Genomic DNA, 18,089 nt, shown 5'->3' with positions numbered 1-18,089 from the left:
CTTTTAGTATCCATGGATGTATCCCATTTGGCCCCATCGATTTATCCACTTTCGTTTTTGAGAGCTCTGTTAGGACCTTCTGCTTTCTACTTGGAAATTGCAGCAGAATCTCCTTGTTTCAGCTATTTTAAACCAGCAGACAAAAGGCTGATATTAGTCGTGCCTGCACAACACCTCCGCATCGGAGATGAACAAACTCTTCCGGCACGGTTCTTCACCATACATAAAATACATAAAAAAAATAATAATAATTTCTCCACGCTTGAAAGTGCAGACATCAGTTTTCAATCACTGTACGCAATACGGGACAAACTCATTATACAAATATAGTAATGGAGCCCGTCCAGCGTTCAGTGCCGTCAGCTGCGATGCTATCGCTAGACATAAACACTGCTTCATCCTAAATGGCGGCCACCACGTTAAGATATGAATAGGGTACACATTGAAGACAAAAATTTTGCACATGTGTGACTCAGAGGTAAACTGATCCAAGCGTCTCCTGACTCATTACATTATACATGGATGTAAATATACATCGTTATTAAATTTTACCAACCTGTTTGGGATACGTCCTCTCTTTTATTCATTGCATTTTTGACACTTGCTAATCAATTTGCATCGTAGGAAATTAAACTGGCATCACAGCTCGCAGCTCTGAACGCTGGACGGGCTCCATAACTATATTTGTATAATGAGTTTGTCCCGTATTGCGTACAGTGATTGAAAAATGATGTCTGAACTTTGAAGCGTGGAGAAATTATTATTATTATTATTATTTTTTTATGTTTTATGGCGAAGAACCGCGCCGGAAGAGTTTGTTCATCTCCGATGCGGAGGTGTTGTGCAGCCCAATATCAGCCTTTTGTCTGCTGGTTTAAAATAGCTGAAACAAGGAGATTCTGCTGCAATTTCCCAAAATAGAAACAAGCTATTTAAAAATGCGCTGCATAGCAGCAGATGCCGAACCCTTCTTGGCTGAATATTGTCATGTTGTTAAAGAGACTGTTCTGATTATGATTGCACTTTTCCAGCAGTGTGCAGCATTGATTGAGCCAAGATTCGGGGCCGGTGTCAGCGTACTTCAATTCCTGTTTCACTCCAAAAATGGAGAAAATAAGATTTATTTATTTTTTACCCCGTCACTCACAAAATCTGATTGAAAAATATACCAATTGTATCAGGTTTCCAATCCAGATTTTTCTACACTGTTCAAATGCTTTAGCGTACAGCTGCAATTAATATTGGAGGTCGTTGACAAAACAAATGGGCAGTGAAAGTGGGTTTGTGACCTCAAGCAACTATACTTGTGGACAGTGCGTCTAATTCTATAGAACTGGACATGGATTTGCATGGCAGAATTGCATCCATTGCGGAGTATGCAAATGTTGAACACAATGATGCATGGGTCTAACCATACATATGCCGGACTGTGCACCACATCTGCAAACAAAAATTGTTTTGTCAGATGAGATGTTTAACTGATCTGTTAGGAGTAGACATTGTGCATTTCTCAAGTCATTCTTGTTTTTGTTGCATGACGTAGGGTTAATTAGCTAAAGAACATTAGAGGAGGAGGGCGGATTGGTACTTTCTTAATAATTTTAACTATGTACACAAAAACCAATATATATAAAAAAAAAAAGACAGAAGTTTTGTGAGGCAAGTGACAGGCAATGGGCAATAATTTGCTAGAAAGACTGAAACATTGATATAAATTGCGATCAGCAGAGTGTGACAGTAAGTCGTACTTTTTGGGGGTGACTTCACTTATTCAAACTGCAATTATTGGGCAGATGAGATGACTGTAAACTTAAACTTTTCACTCTACGGGACAGTTTTTACATTTACATTGGTTCATGGGCCCATATTACACCATGAAATGCGTCTAGATGAAGCAAAATCTGTCCCAATGCAAATTGCGGCCAATTTCTGCCCTTGTGATCATCAATGATTCTCTCTGAAGCCCCCAGATCCACCTGCAGACGGTCAGTTAGCTCCTGCCTCCTGCCATCATGAAGATCAAAAATGTACTCTTCTCAAAATCGTTGTCATCTTGACACGCCAGCGCATGTGCATATCTGTAAATAGGCATGACGAAACTGGTCTTTGTACTGTACCTTTTATATTTTTTTTCCGGTTGGTAAAAGGTCCCCATAGTTTTATAATCCATAAATGACCATGTTTAGCCTTAGATACATTTCTATTATATCTAACAATGCAAACATAGAAACTGGATAGTTCTATTTTATCTTTTTTTCTCTGTTCATATCAGGCAGTTTTAATTGATGAAAGGGCTGAAACAGACACACCTCTTAATTTATCCAATGAAATGGCGCCACCATTGGTCGAGGGAGCAGTCACCCTTCAACCCAAAGTAGATGACACTGGACCATCAGTAGTTCCAGATGAGACTACTGTAACCTTGGTCCCGTTAAATAAAGTCGTGGAAGATTCCTTACCCACGGAGGATGATTCTTCTCCACTGCCTCATCCACAAGATGTTCCTGCAGTTGTCTCCCAGAAAGAAGACTCTTTAGTCTCTGAGAAAGACGGAGAAAATTCTCCTAAGATAACGGAAGACGAAAGATCATCCGCACCTTCGGAGAACGCTCAAGGACCTGAATCTTATGTGGAAGACACCACAAATCTAATGCCCCAACAAGACGCCAATCAAGAGTATATAAAGACAGGACATATGGAAAATGGACCCAACCCTGGGCTGGACCCAGTAGAGATGGGTATTTTAAATAGCCATAAACAAGCATTTGTTTGTGTTGAAGCAGATGACCAGATAACCCATGAAATTCAAGAAAGCAGTCATGGACACCCAACTGATTTTCCACCAGTAGACGATACAGCACTACTGAACACTACTGAAACTACTGACAAAGAAGAAACAACACAAGTCACAGTATCTTCTACGGAAGATGGAAGTGAACACGTTACTGAAACGGTCAGAGTTCCTACACCTCCAATCTCTCAACAAGAGACCTCTACTTTCGTATCCTCTCAAGAAGCTTCAAGCCTATTCGAGCCCCCTGCACAGGGGGTAAGTGACTTTCTTTCAAACTCTTATTTTAACGATAAGTGAAATTAATAATATTAAGTAACTGACATGATAACATCACTGAACAGTATTATTACTTGAATGCTCAGATAGGTTTAAAGGATTGAAGTATATATTTTGAACTGTGACTTGGGAAGCTGTAGTTATGGCCAAAGATAATGTTAGATGGTATAGTTTACAATGACAAATCCAAAATATATTTAGTGTAGTGTTTTTAGCTATACGTTGCTTTTACTTCCAGAAATCTGTTCTGCTAGGGCACACACAACTTATGTCACGCATATTTATTCGGTACACATGGACCAATCAGAAGAGATTCCTGTCTCCATATACCATTGTTACCCATGCCTCTCAACTGTCAATATTTCGGATGGATCTGCCCTATTAAGCAGGACACAACACTGGTGTGTGACACTACATGTGTGTGGAGGGGGGGAGACTAGCGCTTGCACTTTCAGACGTTGGTCTTAATGGCGGACACGCCCTTCGCAAGTAAATAGAGCAGGCAGAATCCAAAAGATGATGTCATTGCTTTCAACGCCATGCGCTAGAGCGAGCTGGTGTTGGGTCATTGGAACCAATAAGTTCCATCTCTCTATGTGTCATGTTTTCACTAGTGCTTACAATGCCAGTAGAAGCATCATTATTAACGCCAGGAGTGGTCGTACCAAATTATTCTTGAGAGCCCGAGGTACGGTATATCTCATTCAATTCAAGTGTTTGTCCTGCTTCTAAATTAATATACAACTAATATAAATAACTCACCCTGTGTATAGTTGTGAGTTTGTTTGTGTGTATGTTTTCATTGAAATGTGTTTTATGTGAATATAACAACACAAGCAAAAGTGCCAGCACACCGGAGGCAGACATTTTGTGGGCGGGACCAGTATTTATGTGAACACAACTTAACAATGTTCTTGGAAACTGTGACATCACCGAGACACAAGGTGAACTGTGATTGATTGGATGCGATGTCATTCGTGACTCTGTGATGACACTTGTTCTCAGCGACTTGATAAGCTGCTGAACGATGGTTCAGCAAAACAACTGCATTCTCTGTGCGTAGGCAAACGTTAAAGACTTGTAAACCTAAGATACTCATTCATTCAGCGTCTAAAGAAATATTAAGGATCATTTAAGACAGAGATATTTTGTGAGATCATGTGTCTATTGATTTTACACTAAAGCGCATAGATTTTGGGGCCAATTAACTGGTGAAGGGGTATAAAATAGTGAAGCCTTACTGCTCCTGGTGTAAAAATAATACAAAGTAACACATCAAATAAAGACAGTTCCGTTGTTCCCTAACCTCATTAATTAAAGACTTACAGGAAGATAAATCGAGCAGTAATTTAAAAGAAAACGGGAACGGTTTAAATTAATAAAGGGGGTGGTCCTAAACTGGAAGTAGGCGGGGCTTTGTAGCACTGGTTTCGCTATTTCGACATGTGCTGTTTCTGAAGTATACGCAAACCCCCAATGTAGGCTCCTCCCTCTTTTATTGAGTAGTTTCCAAGGACTGAAATCTCTGCGTTCACATTGACATACGTGGTGGAAAAAATCAGACACATTTGCGCAAATATTAAAGCAATGTGGATCCACTTTTTTTGTGATTTATAAATGACCTTGTGACGCAAATAAATATATATGAATTTGTGTTGCAAATTATGCTTCGACGTTCAAGCATCAACACGCAGGGAAATATTGTAATAAAAACTTTACAGTGACATACGTCCCAACATTTTACTCCCTGGCATCGAGACAGGGGGCGTGGCAATGTTACGATGGGGGTGTGGTCACATCCCCCAGAGGGCCGCCACTTAGATACGGTCCTTCCACTCCAAACACTGCAGAGCAGCGGTCAACGGAAGATACATCCGAACACTTCCCAGGCGGGACTGAGCCCTAAAATCAGGACTGTCACGCTGAAAGCGGGACTGTTGGAAGGAATGCTGTGACCATGACAGGTATAAACTCACAGCATGGAGAATTAGCGAGAAGAGATAGAAGAGAGTACACTAGGACTATAAAGAGAGTCTGCACAGTGACAACTTAAGATACAGCGCCACCTACTGTCTCTCCTGAATAGTCAGTGAAGTAATACTTAGCCTGTAGCTGTTGTTATACTGCTAACAATTTGAATCCCAAACAAAGTAAAACAGTTGTTGCAACCAATCTGCACATCTCATATTAATTTGGCGACATCAGGAGTCTGAATGAGGGAAATTTTTAAAATCGTTCCACAGAATATTCGCCTCATTCCGCATTTGTCGCAAAATTTCTCCCGTTTTTTCCTGAAGAAAATGACCTTAAGTGTCCAGCATGAAATTCCTTTGGCCTGAAGTGTTTCCAGTCATAAGCCAACCAAAGAGCAGAATGAGTTGACCATTGTCCTCCCAGCTTTATTCATACACGATAAACGCTGCAACATGCAAACTTTACAAATACAGTGTGGAACGGCGACGCAAAAGCGTTATTCCTATCGCTGGACCTTCGCATGTCTGAGAAATGACCTGTCCCACAGAGAAATTCGATTTACGTCTAATTCGGCTGCAGCTCTGCTCGTATCTCAGTCTGCATTATGGAGAAACAAGCATGTTTGATGGTAATTGAAGTGTCCCTCTTTTTCTGTTTAATGTTGAAGGTCTGATTATTCCCATGACATTATAAAGAGTTGTGTATACCAATGGCCGTGTGATAACACTCCGGTCCTCGCAGATTATGTTTTACCTCCTGGTGCTTCTGACTCCGTGTGCTGTTCTCCAAACTCAAGAAACAAATTTAAGCTCTTTCGATCCAGGGCACAGCCAGGGTTTCGGTTGGCACTTAGCACAGGCCAGAAGCTTATAAAGAGCACTGAGCGTTTTTATCCCATTTATAAAAGTGGCACCAGGAGTTGCTATGTTGTGTCTATTTTACTGCAGCACGTTGTGTGGATGGACGGTACATTACCTCTGTCTATGCTTCTTGGTAATGCCAGTGGAAAAATGATTAGGAAAAATAAAACGGCTTCTCGGCTACATCGCCGACCGGTAACATTTCCATCTCCTTCTAAACTTATCCCCCTGCAGCTAGACCATAAATACTGCATAAAAGCGTTTTATTTCTAAAAAAATAAATACAAATTAAGTAAGTTTTGAAAGTGAATAAAAAAATGTAGCAAATGTCTTTTTAACTTTATATACAAATATAAGTTGCAGGAAGTAAAACATAGAATGGTTAAAGCAACAATTATTGGCTTATTTGTGTAATAAGATTGTGTTTATTGTGGGATTCTTCACTTTCCTATCCTATAGGTTTTTATAACCCACTATACTCAGTAAATACTTTATTCGGTACATCTGTACAACTGCTTATTAATGCAAATATCTAATCAGCCAAAGTGTCAGCAACTCAATGGATAAAGACTAGAGATGCTCACTGACCCCCGTGAACTGGTTTTGGCTTTGGATATGGATTAGCTTCGTGTTTTGGTTTTGGTATTGGATTTTTTAGAAAAAATCCTAAAATATGCTAAAATCACATAATTTTGCTCTTATTTTGTTCTTACATTATTTTTAACCTCAATAACACTAATTTCAAGTCATTTGCAGTCAATTTTGACCAGGTCACAATACTGCAGCGACCTGGCTGGATGGTAAGCGACAGAGCAATGACTCAAACACACGGCAGTTCCTAGCACATCTAGGACACATTGGCACACAGCAGTGGCAGAAAAGAAAAGTGGTGCAAGATGGAATTGTCTTTGGGCCGCCCTTCATCCCACCCACTGTTATGTTGAATCTTAAAAAGGAATCCAAAAATCGCGAGATCCGACGACGTAACGATGACGTTTTGCCTCATTTTCAAATCCGAAAATGCGTGAAAGTGGCTCGGTATTCGGATCTGCTAAGTTCGGGTATGTTCGGTTCTCGGGAAACCGAGCCTGAGCATCTCTAATAAAAACATACAGACGTGGTCAAGAGGAGAATGGAGAGACTGATGGAAAAGGTGACAATGACTCAAATAGCCATGTGGAACAACAGTGATGTGCAGATGACCATCGTTGAACACACAGAACTTCAAACCTTGAAGTGGATGGGCTACAGCAGCAGAAGACCACATTGGGTCCCACTCTTGTCCTCTACAAGCAGGAAACTGAGGCTACAATGGGCACAGGTTCACCAACACTGGGCAGCTGAAGAAGAAACAAATGTTGCTTGGTCTGATGATGGTCTAAGGAATGTTTCCAGCACCTTGATGAATCCAGCATCCGTACCATGAAGATACCAGGCTGTTATAGTGGCAAAGGTGGGTCCTACCCAGTACTAGAATGGCCTACCTAATAAAGTAGCCGCTAAGTGTTCTAATATAGTTCTAATATAGTGGATACAGAGAAACATGACTGGATGAGGAATTTGAGTGGGCAGCAAACTCAGGGTTTGTGAAGGGTGTGTGTGTGTGTGTGTGTGTGGATATATATCATCATCATCACCGTTTATTTATATAGTGCCACTAATTCCGCAGCGCTGTACAGAGAACTCACATCAGTCCCTGCCCCATTGGGGCTTACAGTCTAAATTCCCTAATATACACACACACACAGACAGAGAGCCACACTGACAGAGAGACAGAGACTAGGGTCAATTTGATAGCAGCCAATTAACCTACCAGTATGTTTTTGGAGTGTGAGAGGAAACCGGAGTACCCGGAGGAAACCCACGCAAACAAGGGAGAACATACAAACTGCTCACAGATAAGCCACTGTGCTGCCCAATAAATATATATATATATATGTGTGTGTGTGTGTATGTATGTTGTGTGTGTGTATATATATATATATATATATATATATATATATATATATATATATATATACACACACAGAGAGAGAGAAGGAAAATGTCCTTATGGTTGGATATAAATGGAGAATAAGACAACAATAAAGTGCTGCTTGGGATTAGAAGCCACAAGCATGACATCGAGTGCAGGAAGTCAGTTATTGATACAAACAGAAAATACAGCAAAGCATAATGCAGTATCAATCACAGGGGGGTTTAACTATCCAGATATAACGTGAGACATTGAACTTAGTAGTTTCAAGTTTTTAAATTGGGGAATTGGTAAAATGTGTAACTCAAAATCCAAGACTAGCCATGAATCTGTCAGCGAAGGCTGTTATAGTACCATCACTGCGGTTATTGCCTTTTCAGTAATGCCCACCAAGGCAGCAGTTGTCAGAGTGCTTCTGAGCTTGAACCATCACGACGATTCCTCGGCGGGCATTGCTGCAGAGTGTGTTGCCACCAAAGCTCCACTTTACACAATTATGTCGAAACATAGTTTTCCTGCCGCCAGTTAATGGCAGACTAGTGGTGAACAAGTGCTGGTCCGCCCCCAGCCACCTCCAAAGCACCCTTTCAATGCTGTACACCGCTCGGCACCCGTCCGCCGCTACTCTGCCATTAGAGAAACGTTTTGTAAGTGGTAGGAAAACTAAGTTTCAACGTAATTGGGTGAAGTGGAGCACGGTGGCACCACACTTGGCAGCAATGCCCCCCCGAGGAACCAGTTGTTGTAGGCAACAACCGTAGTGATGGTTCAAGCTAAGAATGACGACAAATGTATCAGGATCCTTTCTTGTGTTTTACCCTGGAAAATATTTGCACAGGGTGTTAGTAAAGACATCTTGATACATGAAGATTTGATTCCAGATCGATAGATTGTAAAGAGATAAACCTGGGTAATTCACTGTAACATTGACCCACATGACAGAAAATCACACGAAAACAAGTTTTGAAATGAAATTTGAACATATTAGTAAACTATCTCATAAGAACTAAAGGCCGGGAGGTTTGTAATCAGATCAGATGTTTAAGTAATTGCATTCTGCCTCGTCCTCTAGACAAACTCTGACTCTGAAAATAATACAGTAGCTGAATTAAAAGATGATGGGATGAGTGTAATCTGTTTAGGGCAATACAGCCCAGAAGCATTTGTACTCTGATCCCCTAGTGCACAAACCTGGTTATGTGCTGATAAATGACAACACGGCACAGGATACAAGTCAATAGATCGCTCAGGAAGAACTCTGATGAGTTGGGGAATCACTTTCACTTGGAATCTGACATTGAGGATAGTTGTGCTGTTTATTACCTGCGGTTTGTAGTCTGAACCAACATTCAGCCTTTTAATTCACTGGGAACTGGTGACATTACTATGACACGAAGCAGGAGGTTTCTAGTGATGTATAGGCGGCAATCTCATGGACATTGTTTGAGTCCAAAAATGAGTTGTGTCTTGTAGGTGTTGGGCCCACTGTAATACATTAGGACTAAGGCTGAGTACACACTACAGATTTTTACCCGATTATCAGACGATAAACGACCGTTCGGCCCGATATCACATTAGTGTGTACGCTCCAATGATGAACGATTATCATTCCAAAGCTACATGAAAAAACAGTCAGCATTTAACTTATGTGCAAAATAGAATACTAATTTGCACCCCTTGCATTGTAACATGGTTTTGTCCAGGAGACTGAAATAAGAAGTTTCTCAAGTTAAGATCCTTAATGAATCAGGCCCTATGTAACTAAAGTACAAGTTTAAGGGGTTTGTTTATAACCAAACAGAAATTGCTTATGTTCATTTTAATTTCTTATCGCAATGCTTAGAAATAAGTTAACGTGGCAATTTTATTAAAATTTACTATTGGGTACAGTGGCTCTGATAGGAGCCTGTCCCAGCGAATAATATATAGTAAAGTGATCGCAGTCGCTGAATTTGCGATGAGGGGAGCACAGAGCCTACCGGGGCGGGATCCAAAGACCCCTCCCTCTTCTGCGCTGCTCTCCCCATAGGTTATACCTGGTGATAGCGGCCGGGATCAGGATCCTTAATAATTATGGCAAAATCGCAGTTGGAGATATCTGCCGCAGTCCTCCATTAATAAATAGCCTCGTTACTATCTCTATGCTGTAATTAGAGGATTATAGGTTGATAAATAGGCCCCTAAATGTTTTACATATTGATAGTGTCAGAATGAGAGATGTTTAAACTGTTGACACCAGTTGAAGATTCGATCAGACTGTCCCGGTTCATTGAACTTTTGCACCAAGCAATCTAGAAATTATATTAAAATTCATGGTATGTATTTTAGAACTGCTAAGCTGCCAACTCCAATTAAAAGTTCAGATTAGTAGTCTAGATTTGCAGCTCGCATTTAATATACATTAAAATAAACCAGAAAGTGTGGGGGGGGGGGGTTTCCCTTTTCATAATATGGCTTTATTTTATAGGATTTTTGAAAGTTGTTTCTTTTTTATTTGCATTGCGAACATTACTGTGTATGGTGGAGATTCAGTTCGGTGCGAGGTGTCTCTGGAATGTCTGCGGAGACACCTGGTGCCGATGTTCTGACCACTCCGTAGAGGTGCGAGAACACATGTCCAGCAGTGTGCGCAGCGCGGTGAACGCACGCCAATTCAATCTTCCCCTATCCGTTCAAATTCACCACTTAAAAAAACATTTTAAAAATACAGCACATTGCAGCCATTTAAGCTCAAACCTGTCCTCCTTCCTTGAATTTAGCTCCTATTTTTTAGACTAAAGTTCGAGATGGCAGAACTACCATTGATGCACAGGTGCCGTGCACCGAGGGCCCATGGAGATAATGGGGCCCACTGCATGTCAGCTGCAGAGGGTCGGGGGCCCTGGTTCCCTCCACCGTGCACTGCGGCCCATGGAGATAATGGGGCCAGCTGCAGAGGGTCGGGGGCCCTGGTTCCCTCCGCCTTGCACCGGGGCCCACATCTCGCTAGTTCCACCTCTGGTTCAAGAATTTATCCGGAATTTTTACTCTTCAGAAATGCCTGGATGCACTTGTTAGATGATCACTTCAAGCACCTCTCTACAATGTCTACATCTGTATTCATAAATGTCAATCGATAATGTTTTATATTGAGTCAATCTTTATTTACCTTGTTTACTGCATTGCTCAGATTATTGTTCTTGCTGAACTGTAAAGAAGGTGCAATATAACAATGGGGAGGGAAATAGCTGCTTTCCTCCTGTTATTGAAATACCAGTCTCCACTTGTCCATGCTGGGCAGGGCTGGCATCAGGGGGGGTACAAGGAGTACAGCAGATGTATTAGGGGAGGGGGCCTTTGCAGCAAAGTAAAGGACGTAGCGGGTTATGTTATGAGGCACCAGTTGCTCCTGAGATGTGAGGACAGCGGTTCCCCTTTTAGGCAGCACATCCACTTCCACTGCCAGGATTATTATTATTATTATTATTATCGTTTATTTGTAAGGCGCCACATGGTTTCCGCAGCGCCGTACACAGTACAAACAGTAGACCATACAGGGCAAAACAGTACAGAACATTAAACATAAAATACCAATACTTCGTAAACTCCGGGCAGGCAAATACAGTAGAGACGGAGCGGAAGAACAGGTATGGAGACAGGAGGAAAGAGGGCCCTGCTCATACGAGCTTACATCCTAAGGGAGGGTGGACAGAATCAGGCACAGAAGGGAGCCAGTGAGGCAAAGGGGAGAACCGAAGAGATGAGAGGTTAAGTGGATGGTTGGTAGGTCTTAAGAAACAGGTAAGTTTTAAGTGCCCGTTTGAAGGAGCACAGGTTAGGTGAGAGACGGATGGAGTGAGGGAGGTTGTTCCAGTGAAGAGGGGCAGCGCGGGAGAAGTCTTGGATTCTAGAGTGGGAAGAGGTGATCAGAGTGGAGGAGAGTCGGCGATCATTGGCTGAGCGCAGGGAGCGTGCAGGAGTGTGAATGGAGAGGAGGTTAGAGATATAAGGGGCAGTAGACTGGGAGAGAGCCTTGTAAGTGGTGGTAAGGAGTTTTAAAAGGATTCTATAGGGGAAGGGGAGCCAGTGTAAGGCAAGACAGAGAGGGGAGGCAGAGGAGGAGCGGCGTGAGAGGAAGATAAGTCTCGCAGCCGCATTGAGTATAGAGCGGAGGGGGGCGAGGGGGGAGCAGGGGAGGCCAGTTAGGAGGAGGTTGCAGTAGTCGAGGCGGGAGATGATGAGAGCATGGATGATAGTTTTGGTGGCCTCTTGAGAGAGGAAGGGACGGATGCGGGCAATGTTACGGAGTTGGAAGCGACAGGCTTGGGCGAGGGATTGGATGTGGGGGGCAAAAGAGAGAGAGGAGTCAAGAGTGACTCCCAGGCAGCGGAGTTGGGTGACAGAGGAGATAGTGGAGTTGCTAACAACAATGGAGAGGTCATGGTGGGAAGGGAATCTGGGTGGGGGAAAGACAATGAGTTCAGTTTTGGAGATGTTAATTTTAAGAAAGCGTGAGGACATCCAGGAGGAGATGGCTGAGAGGCAGTCAGTTACACGAGAGAGGAGGGAGGAGGAAAGATTAGGAGAAGAGATGTATAGTTGAATATCATCAGCATATAGGTGATACTGAAGACCGAATGAGGAGATGAGAGCCCCAAGGGAGGAAGTATACAGTGAAAAGAGTAAAGGGCCAAGAACAGAGCCCTGAGGGACTCCTACAGGGAGAGGGGAGGGGGTGGAGGAAGAACCAGACGTGGGTACAGAGAAGGAGCGGTTAGCAAGATATGAGGTGAACCAGGCATGGACAGGACCAGAGAGGCCGAGAGAGAGAAGAGTTTGCAGCAGGAGGGGATGGTCCACAGTGTCGAAGGCCGCGGAGAGGTCAAGGAGGATAAGTATAGAGAAGTGACCCTTGGATTTGGCTGATAGGAGATCATTAGTGACTTTAGCCAGGGCTGTTTCGGTGGAGTGGAGGGGGCGGTAGGATATGGGGGCCCCATGGCTGCCGCCAATTGCTCCAGTCCCAGCCACCCAGGTACCTGGCTCCCGGTCAGAGATCCAGGCAAAGAGGCTCCTGCAGCATTGCTGACGTCATGTAATTAATAACTTCACAGCGCTGTCGAGAGGAGCCAAAAAGGAGCCAACAAGAAGACGCAGAGGAGTAAGAAAACTACTGTTGGGGTTAGATAGAACTGAGGATGGAGGGGGTGACTGAAGAGAATGGGGGAAGGCCATTGGGTAGATGAAAACTGTGGGTTAAATGAGAGAAGGAAGGAGGGGGATCCTGCTGTTACATTTGTACTGGGCCCCGCAATTTCTGGTGGCAGCCCTGATGCTGGGACTTGTTGTTCAACAGCAGTTGGAGATTCACAGGTTGCCCAAACCTGCAAAAAGATGCTGTTCACAAATGACGGGGAGAGGAGCTTAATAAGAACCCACCGTTGTACGGCTGCCTTAGGCACGTACAATATAGTGGACAAGCACTTGGGTAAATGAAGGCGTATTGAAAACAAGGACTTCCACACAGTGGGGACTAAAGGGTTCATTAGATTATGTATAGGGTCATGTATATAAATGCTAGATAGCCCTGTTTGCTTATAATTATGACTATTCTGGCTGCTTGGATAGTGGGGTGCTTGTTGGGATGCACAGAAGATACCGCAGCCTGCTCACGTTTCATGAGCAAAGGAAGGACAGCCTGGAACTTCTTCAGTAATAGGTCAGACATGGGCAAAAAGACAAACTCTAGGATATGATGGACATACATTAATTGACCTGTGATGTGAGCAGTTTAATAAAAAAAAGATGATCCAAAGAGAACTGCACAGAGCAGGGTAACAGTCATCACCCCTGGTAATGCACTTTTGCAAGCTGAGTGGAACACAGAGCACAGTGCCCTATACACTGCTCCCCCTAACCGGAGCTGCAGGAGCCACAAAATGAAAACTGTTTCCCCCCAAGGCCCCTTCCATTCCGTAATATAAAAACCAATCATGTTTATAGTTTACCAGTTTGAATCGACCGCTGAGATGGGTGTGAGCGGAAAGACCAATAGAAAGATGCTGTCTCCATGATTCCTGCTTCTTATTGGTCCACTTGGTCACTCCCCCCTCCAGGGCGTCACACGGGTCCCAGAGGGCGGTGTGATAGGGGATTTTGTCACTATAACCGTGAATGCTGCTTTAAGGGATGAGCATATAAATATCTGCTTATTATAGGGCAGAGTTTCTATGATAGTAGGTTTTATTATTGGTCTCACTCAGGGCCTGGTTATCCAATAGGCTGACTAGGCTGCAGTGCAAAGATTTTATTGGTGGGGGGGGAGGCAACATTTCTGGGGTGCAACAAAAAATATATATATAAGCCAGTAGTTGTTCTCCACAGTAAAAACAAAAATGTAAGGTTTTAATCTTGACGTATTTCCATGGTAAAGAATGAAGACAATGAGTCATCCTTGGGCAGGCATTGGGGATCAGCGAGTAGGAGAGATAAAGATGGCGACAGGCGCAGGCGTGACAGCCCCCCCCCCCCTCCACCTTCACCCTCAGTAGTGTTCGTTCATCCCTCCGTTCTGCTATTCCGTTCTGATTTTAAAGAAAATGAGTGACAAGAATTGCCATGACCCTTTTTAAAAACCAAGTGGAGCCAAGATTCAAAAGCACTGGAACATAAACATTGGTGGACGGTGACGGAAGCCGGATTTTAAATTAAAGATGAGTTCACTTTTACCTACTGTGTATTAGCCTGGTGTGGAAGCCGAGGGGGGGTGGGGGGGTGGGGGGCGCTATATATGTATTAGCCTAGGACGGCCTGAACCCTACATCAGGCCCTGATCTCACAATCTAGTGTAGGTCCATTGTTTGCTTTCTTTCACCCAGAATCCCTTTATCTTGTCCCAGAATCCTCCTGGTATAATAATCCAATCACAATCCAATGGCTTGAGCTGTGGCTTAATAGCAAGGGACATGTGTGACATCATTGGGGGGCTATTACAACATTGGGAATGAAGAAATAGCAGTTACCATTCCATAAGCTCGTGACCTCTATCACTTTTAATTTAAAGCGGCAATGTCAGGACCTCGCAGGTTAAGTGTTTAAACACTTAACCCGAGAGTGCTTTAAATTAAAAGTGATACAGGCCGCGATGACGTGAAAATCTACTGACGGACACCAGACTAGTCGGTATAACTTCCAGTCCCCATCCTGCTGCGATCGGAGATCTATAGCGTGGGTTTGGAGGTAAGTCTGCTTATATTACAATCGTTTTTTCCCACATTCGGAATTTAAGTGTAGTACTCCTCGGTGTCGTAATTTTCCGCACCGTTAAACAGTACCCAACCCATTATATACAGTGTCATGTGCTAGATACATTTGCACAGAGAACCTATTTCAGCTAAATATCTGTTTAACTACTTCATCTCCATAGCGCACGGCTGATACCGCGCACGACTTTCATCTGGATGCAGAATAATCCTTCAGTAGTTCTGTCATGTTACACAGATGGCCGTTTACCTCTCTCCCTGCCTGTAGGATAATGTCACTCCAGGGAATATTTGTAAATACGTCTCCAGCTGCAATTACAGCCCAGCACTGTCTGCCGACCATCGTTATATAATATATCACCCCTTAGTTCCAGCGCTCCAGCGCGCACCTGATTAACGTGCAACTCACAGGTCTTCACATGATCAAATTATAACAAATATGTTTCAGAAATTAAAGTAAAAGGTTCCGTAGACAAGTAGGATTGAGTTATTGCTGAAGAGTTCATTTGTATCTATTGTTTTCATAGGATTATCCACTAGCACTAGGTAATGTCACAAGTGATTAAAACGCAGGCTTTTAAGTGTGGACTTTAATTGCTGAAGCGCTGACAAATAGTAATTAATGGAGACTAGGAACTAGTGATTGTATTTTTGAGTTCTTATTCATTAGGACATTAGCGATTAGGTTTTGTCTTAAAAACTGGCATTTTTATAGCTGGTGTGACATCCCCATTAGGATTAAAAAGGGTGAAACTGGGTTTTTGGAGGTGATTAGGATGAAAGAATAATTATCAATCAGTGTTTTCAAATAGAAATTACAGAAGGGCCGTTGTAGCACAGGAGGTGGAATATGAGTTTAAACAAAACCTGTAACATTATAAATATTTTTTTTTATTTGTCATGTATTTGTCGAACGGTTGTCATGCATTTAAAGTTAGGGATGCACCAAATCCAGGATTTGGTTCAGATTTTAAAACAAAAAACAGAAGTGCCACATCATCATCATCTAATAATATAGCGCCACTAATTCCGCAGCGTTGTACAGAGAACTCATTCACATCAGTCCCTGCCCCATTGGGGCTTACAGTCTAAATTCCCTAACACACACACACACACACACACACAGACCGAGACTAAGGTTAATTCATTAGCAGCCAATTAACCTACCAGTATGTTTTTGGAGTGTTGGAGGAAACCGGAGCACTCGGAGGAAACCCACGCAAACACAAGGAGATCATACAAACTCCACACAGATAAGGCCATGGTTGGGAATCGAAATAATGACCCCAGTGCTGTGAGGCAGAAGTGCTAACCACTGAGCCACCGTGCTGCCCCACTTTACTGCTGACCTCTTGATAAAGTCTGAAAGGCGAAACGCGTCTAGGTTTTCCTTCTTTGTGGGGACTCTTGTCGCGGCCATGGGATGGTTTCTTCTCATCGGGACAACTGTGGGGTCATTCAGATAAGCTGTGGCTTTTATGTCTATAATGTATGGGCATTATTATTAAAGATTCTCTTTTTTATTTCTACTGGCAGTTCTTCTTTGTTTTATGCTTCATATTTAATATATTTCTGGTATGCCTATATTGATACAGAATGGTGTAGGTGTTTTAATATTAGGACCTACTACACTATATTATCCTTTGTCTGTGAGCTCTAGTTTGTCCTGAGACCCTCTGATGTGATGTGAGAAATTGAGAAGATAGATTCTCCTACAGAAACTGTATACATCAGATAAGCTTCTAATTATTTCATTATGGTACAAGGCTATATTGCAGTGTTGGCTAACCTGTGCCACTCCAGGTGTTTGTGAAACTACAAGTCCCAACATGCTTTGCCAATATATAGCAGCTTATTGCTGGGAGGGTATGCTGGGACTTGTAGTTTCACAACACCTGGATTGTCACAGGTTAGCCAACACTGTTTTTGGATCAGAACTAAGAAAAAAACATTTGTTTTGTTATATGAAATACATTATGTGTCACACTTCTGTTTTTTGTTTTACAAACCTAGGGGTATATATTCTAAACTGCGGGTTTGAAAAAGTGGAGATGTTGCCTATAGCAACCAATCAGATTCTAGTTATCATTTTGTAGAATGTACTAAATAAAATGATAACTAGAATATGATTGGTTGCTATAGGCAACATCTCCACTTTTTCAAATATGCAGTTTAGTAAATATACCCCTAGGTTTTTGCAATTGCAAATAAATACCACTTATTACTTGTCACCTGGTTGGTTATTTTGGACTAAATCACGTGTTATCACTTTAGCGCCTCTATTGCTTATTATTTTTACACTTCGGTTTTAATTTGTTAACAAAATTCAGGTTTGGAAAAACAACTGAATCCTGATTTCCCTGTGATTTTTGCATTCAAGATACAGGTCATATTTGTGAATGGGCGAAAAGCCCTTTTGCCGTGAAAAAAGAGGGCTTATGTTTGTTTTGCTGAACATATAAAATTAATTACTACCAGCAATGACAATTTTTTGTCTGGTGATCAGCTTGCCGGCAGTACGTTTCATCTGCAAATGCTTCCCCGTGTATGAACGATGACCGGCGCCATATCTGTACTGTTATCTCCATCTGAGAATGGCAATAACAGACCTAAAGCATTTATACTTTGAACTTTGCCAGAATATTGGGATCTGGGAGAATAGCCTACTCCTTGCGGAAGAACACCTCAACATTCTGGAGTCTCCCGGACATTCCGGGAGAGATTTAGTGAATTCACACCCATAGTTCACACAAGCCCCGCCTCTTTCAAGGTCTTTAAATCAGGACTGTCCTACTGAATTCTGAACAGTTGGGAGGCACGGCTACTGTGATGGGGAACATCCTCTCCATGCTGTCATCACATTAGGATCATTAATCATTCAGAGGCAGCTATTAGTACAGAATACTGAGAAGGACGAGGGATCAAGCTGGGAAGTGCATTGGAAACCATTTAAGGGAAAAAAAAATATA

At 42.5% G+C, this 18,089-nt stretch overlaps 1 protein-coding gene across 1 annotated transcript in view; it reads left to right on the top strand.

Annotated features, from left to right (window-relative positions):
* The window catches only part of TEX55 (testis expressed 55), a 39,592-nt gene that overhangs the window by 9,842 nt on the left and 11,661 nt on the right, over positions 1-18,089 (top strand). Inside the window, exon 3 of the mRNA XM_075197388.1 lies at positions 2,273-3,049. Coding sequence (XP_075053489.1) covers positions 2,273-3,049 — 777 coding nt within the window. The remainder of the gene's footprint in view (positions 1-2,272; positions 3,050-18,089) is intronic.

The sequence above is a fragment of the Mixophyes fleayi genome, chromosome 2 (assembly GCF_038048845.1).
Source record: "Mixophyes fleayi isolate aMixFle1 chromosome 2, aMixFle1.hap1, whole genome shotgun sequence".
In the NCBI taxonomy this organism is placed as follows: Eukaryota; Metazoa; Chordata; class Amphibia; order Anura; family Limnodynastidae; genus Mixophyes; species Mixophyes fleayi.
This window is presented reverse-complemented; position numbering and strand designations above follow the sequence as displayed.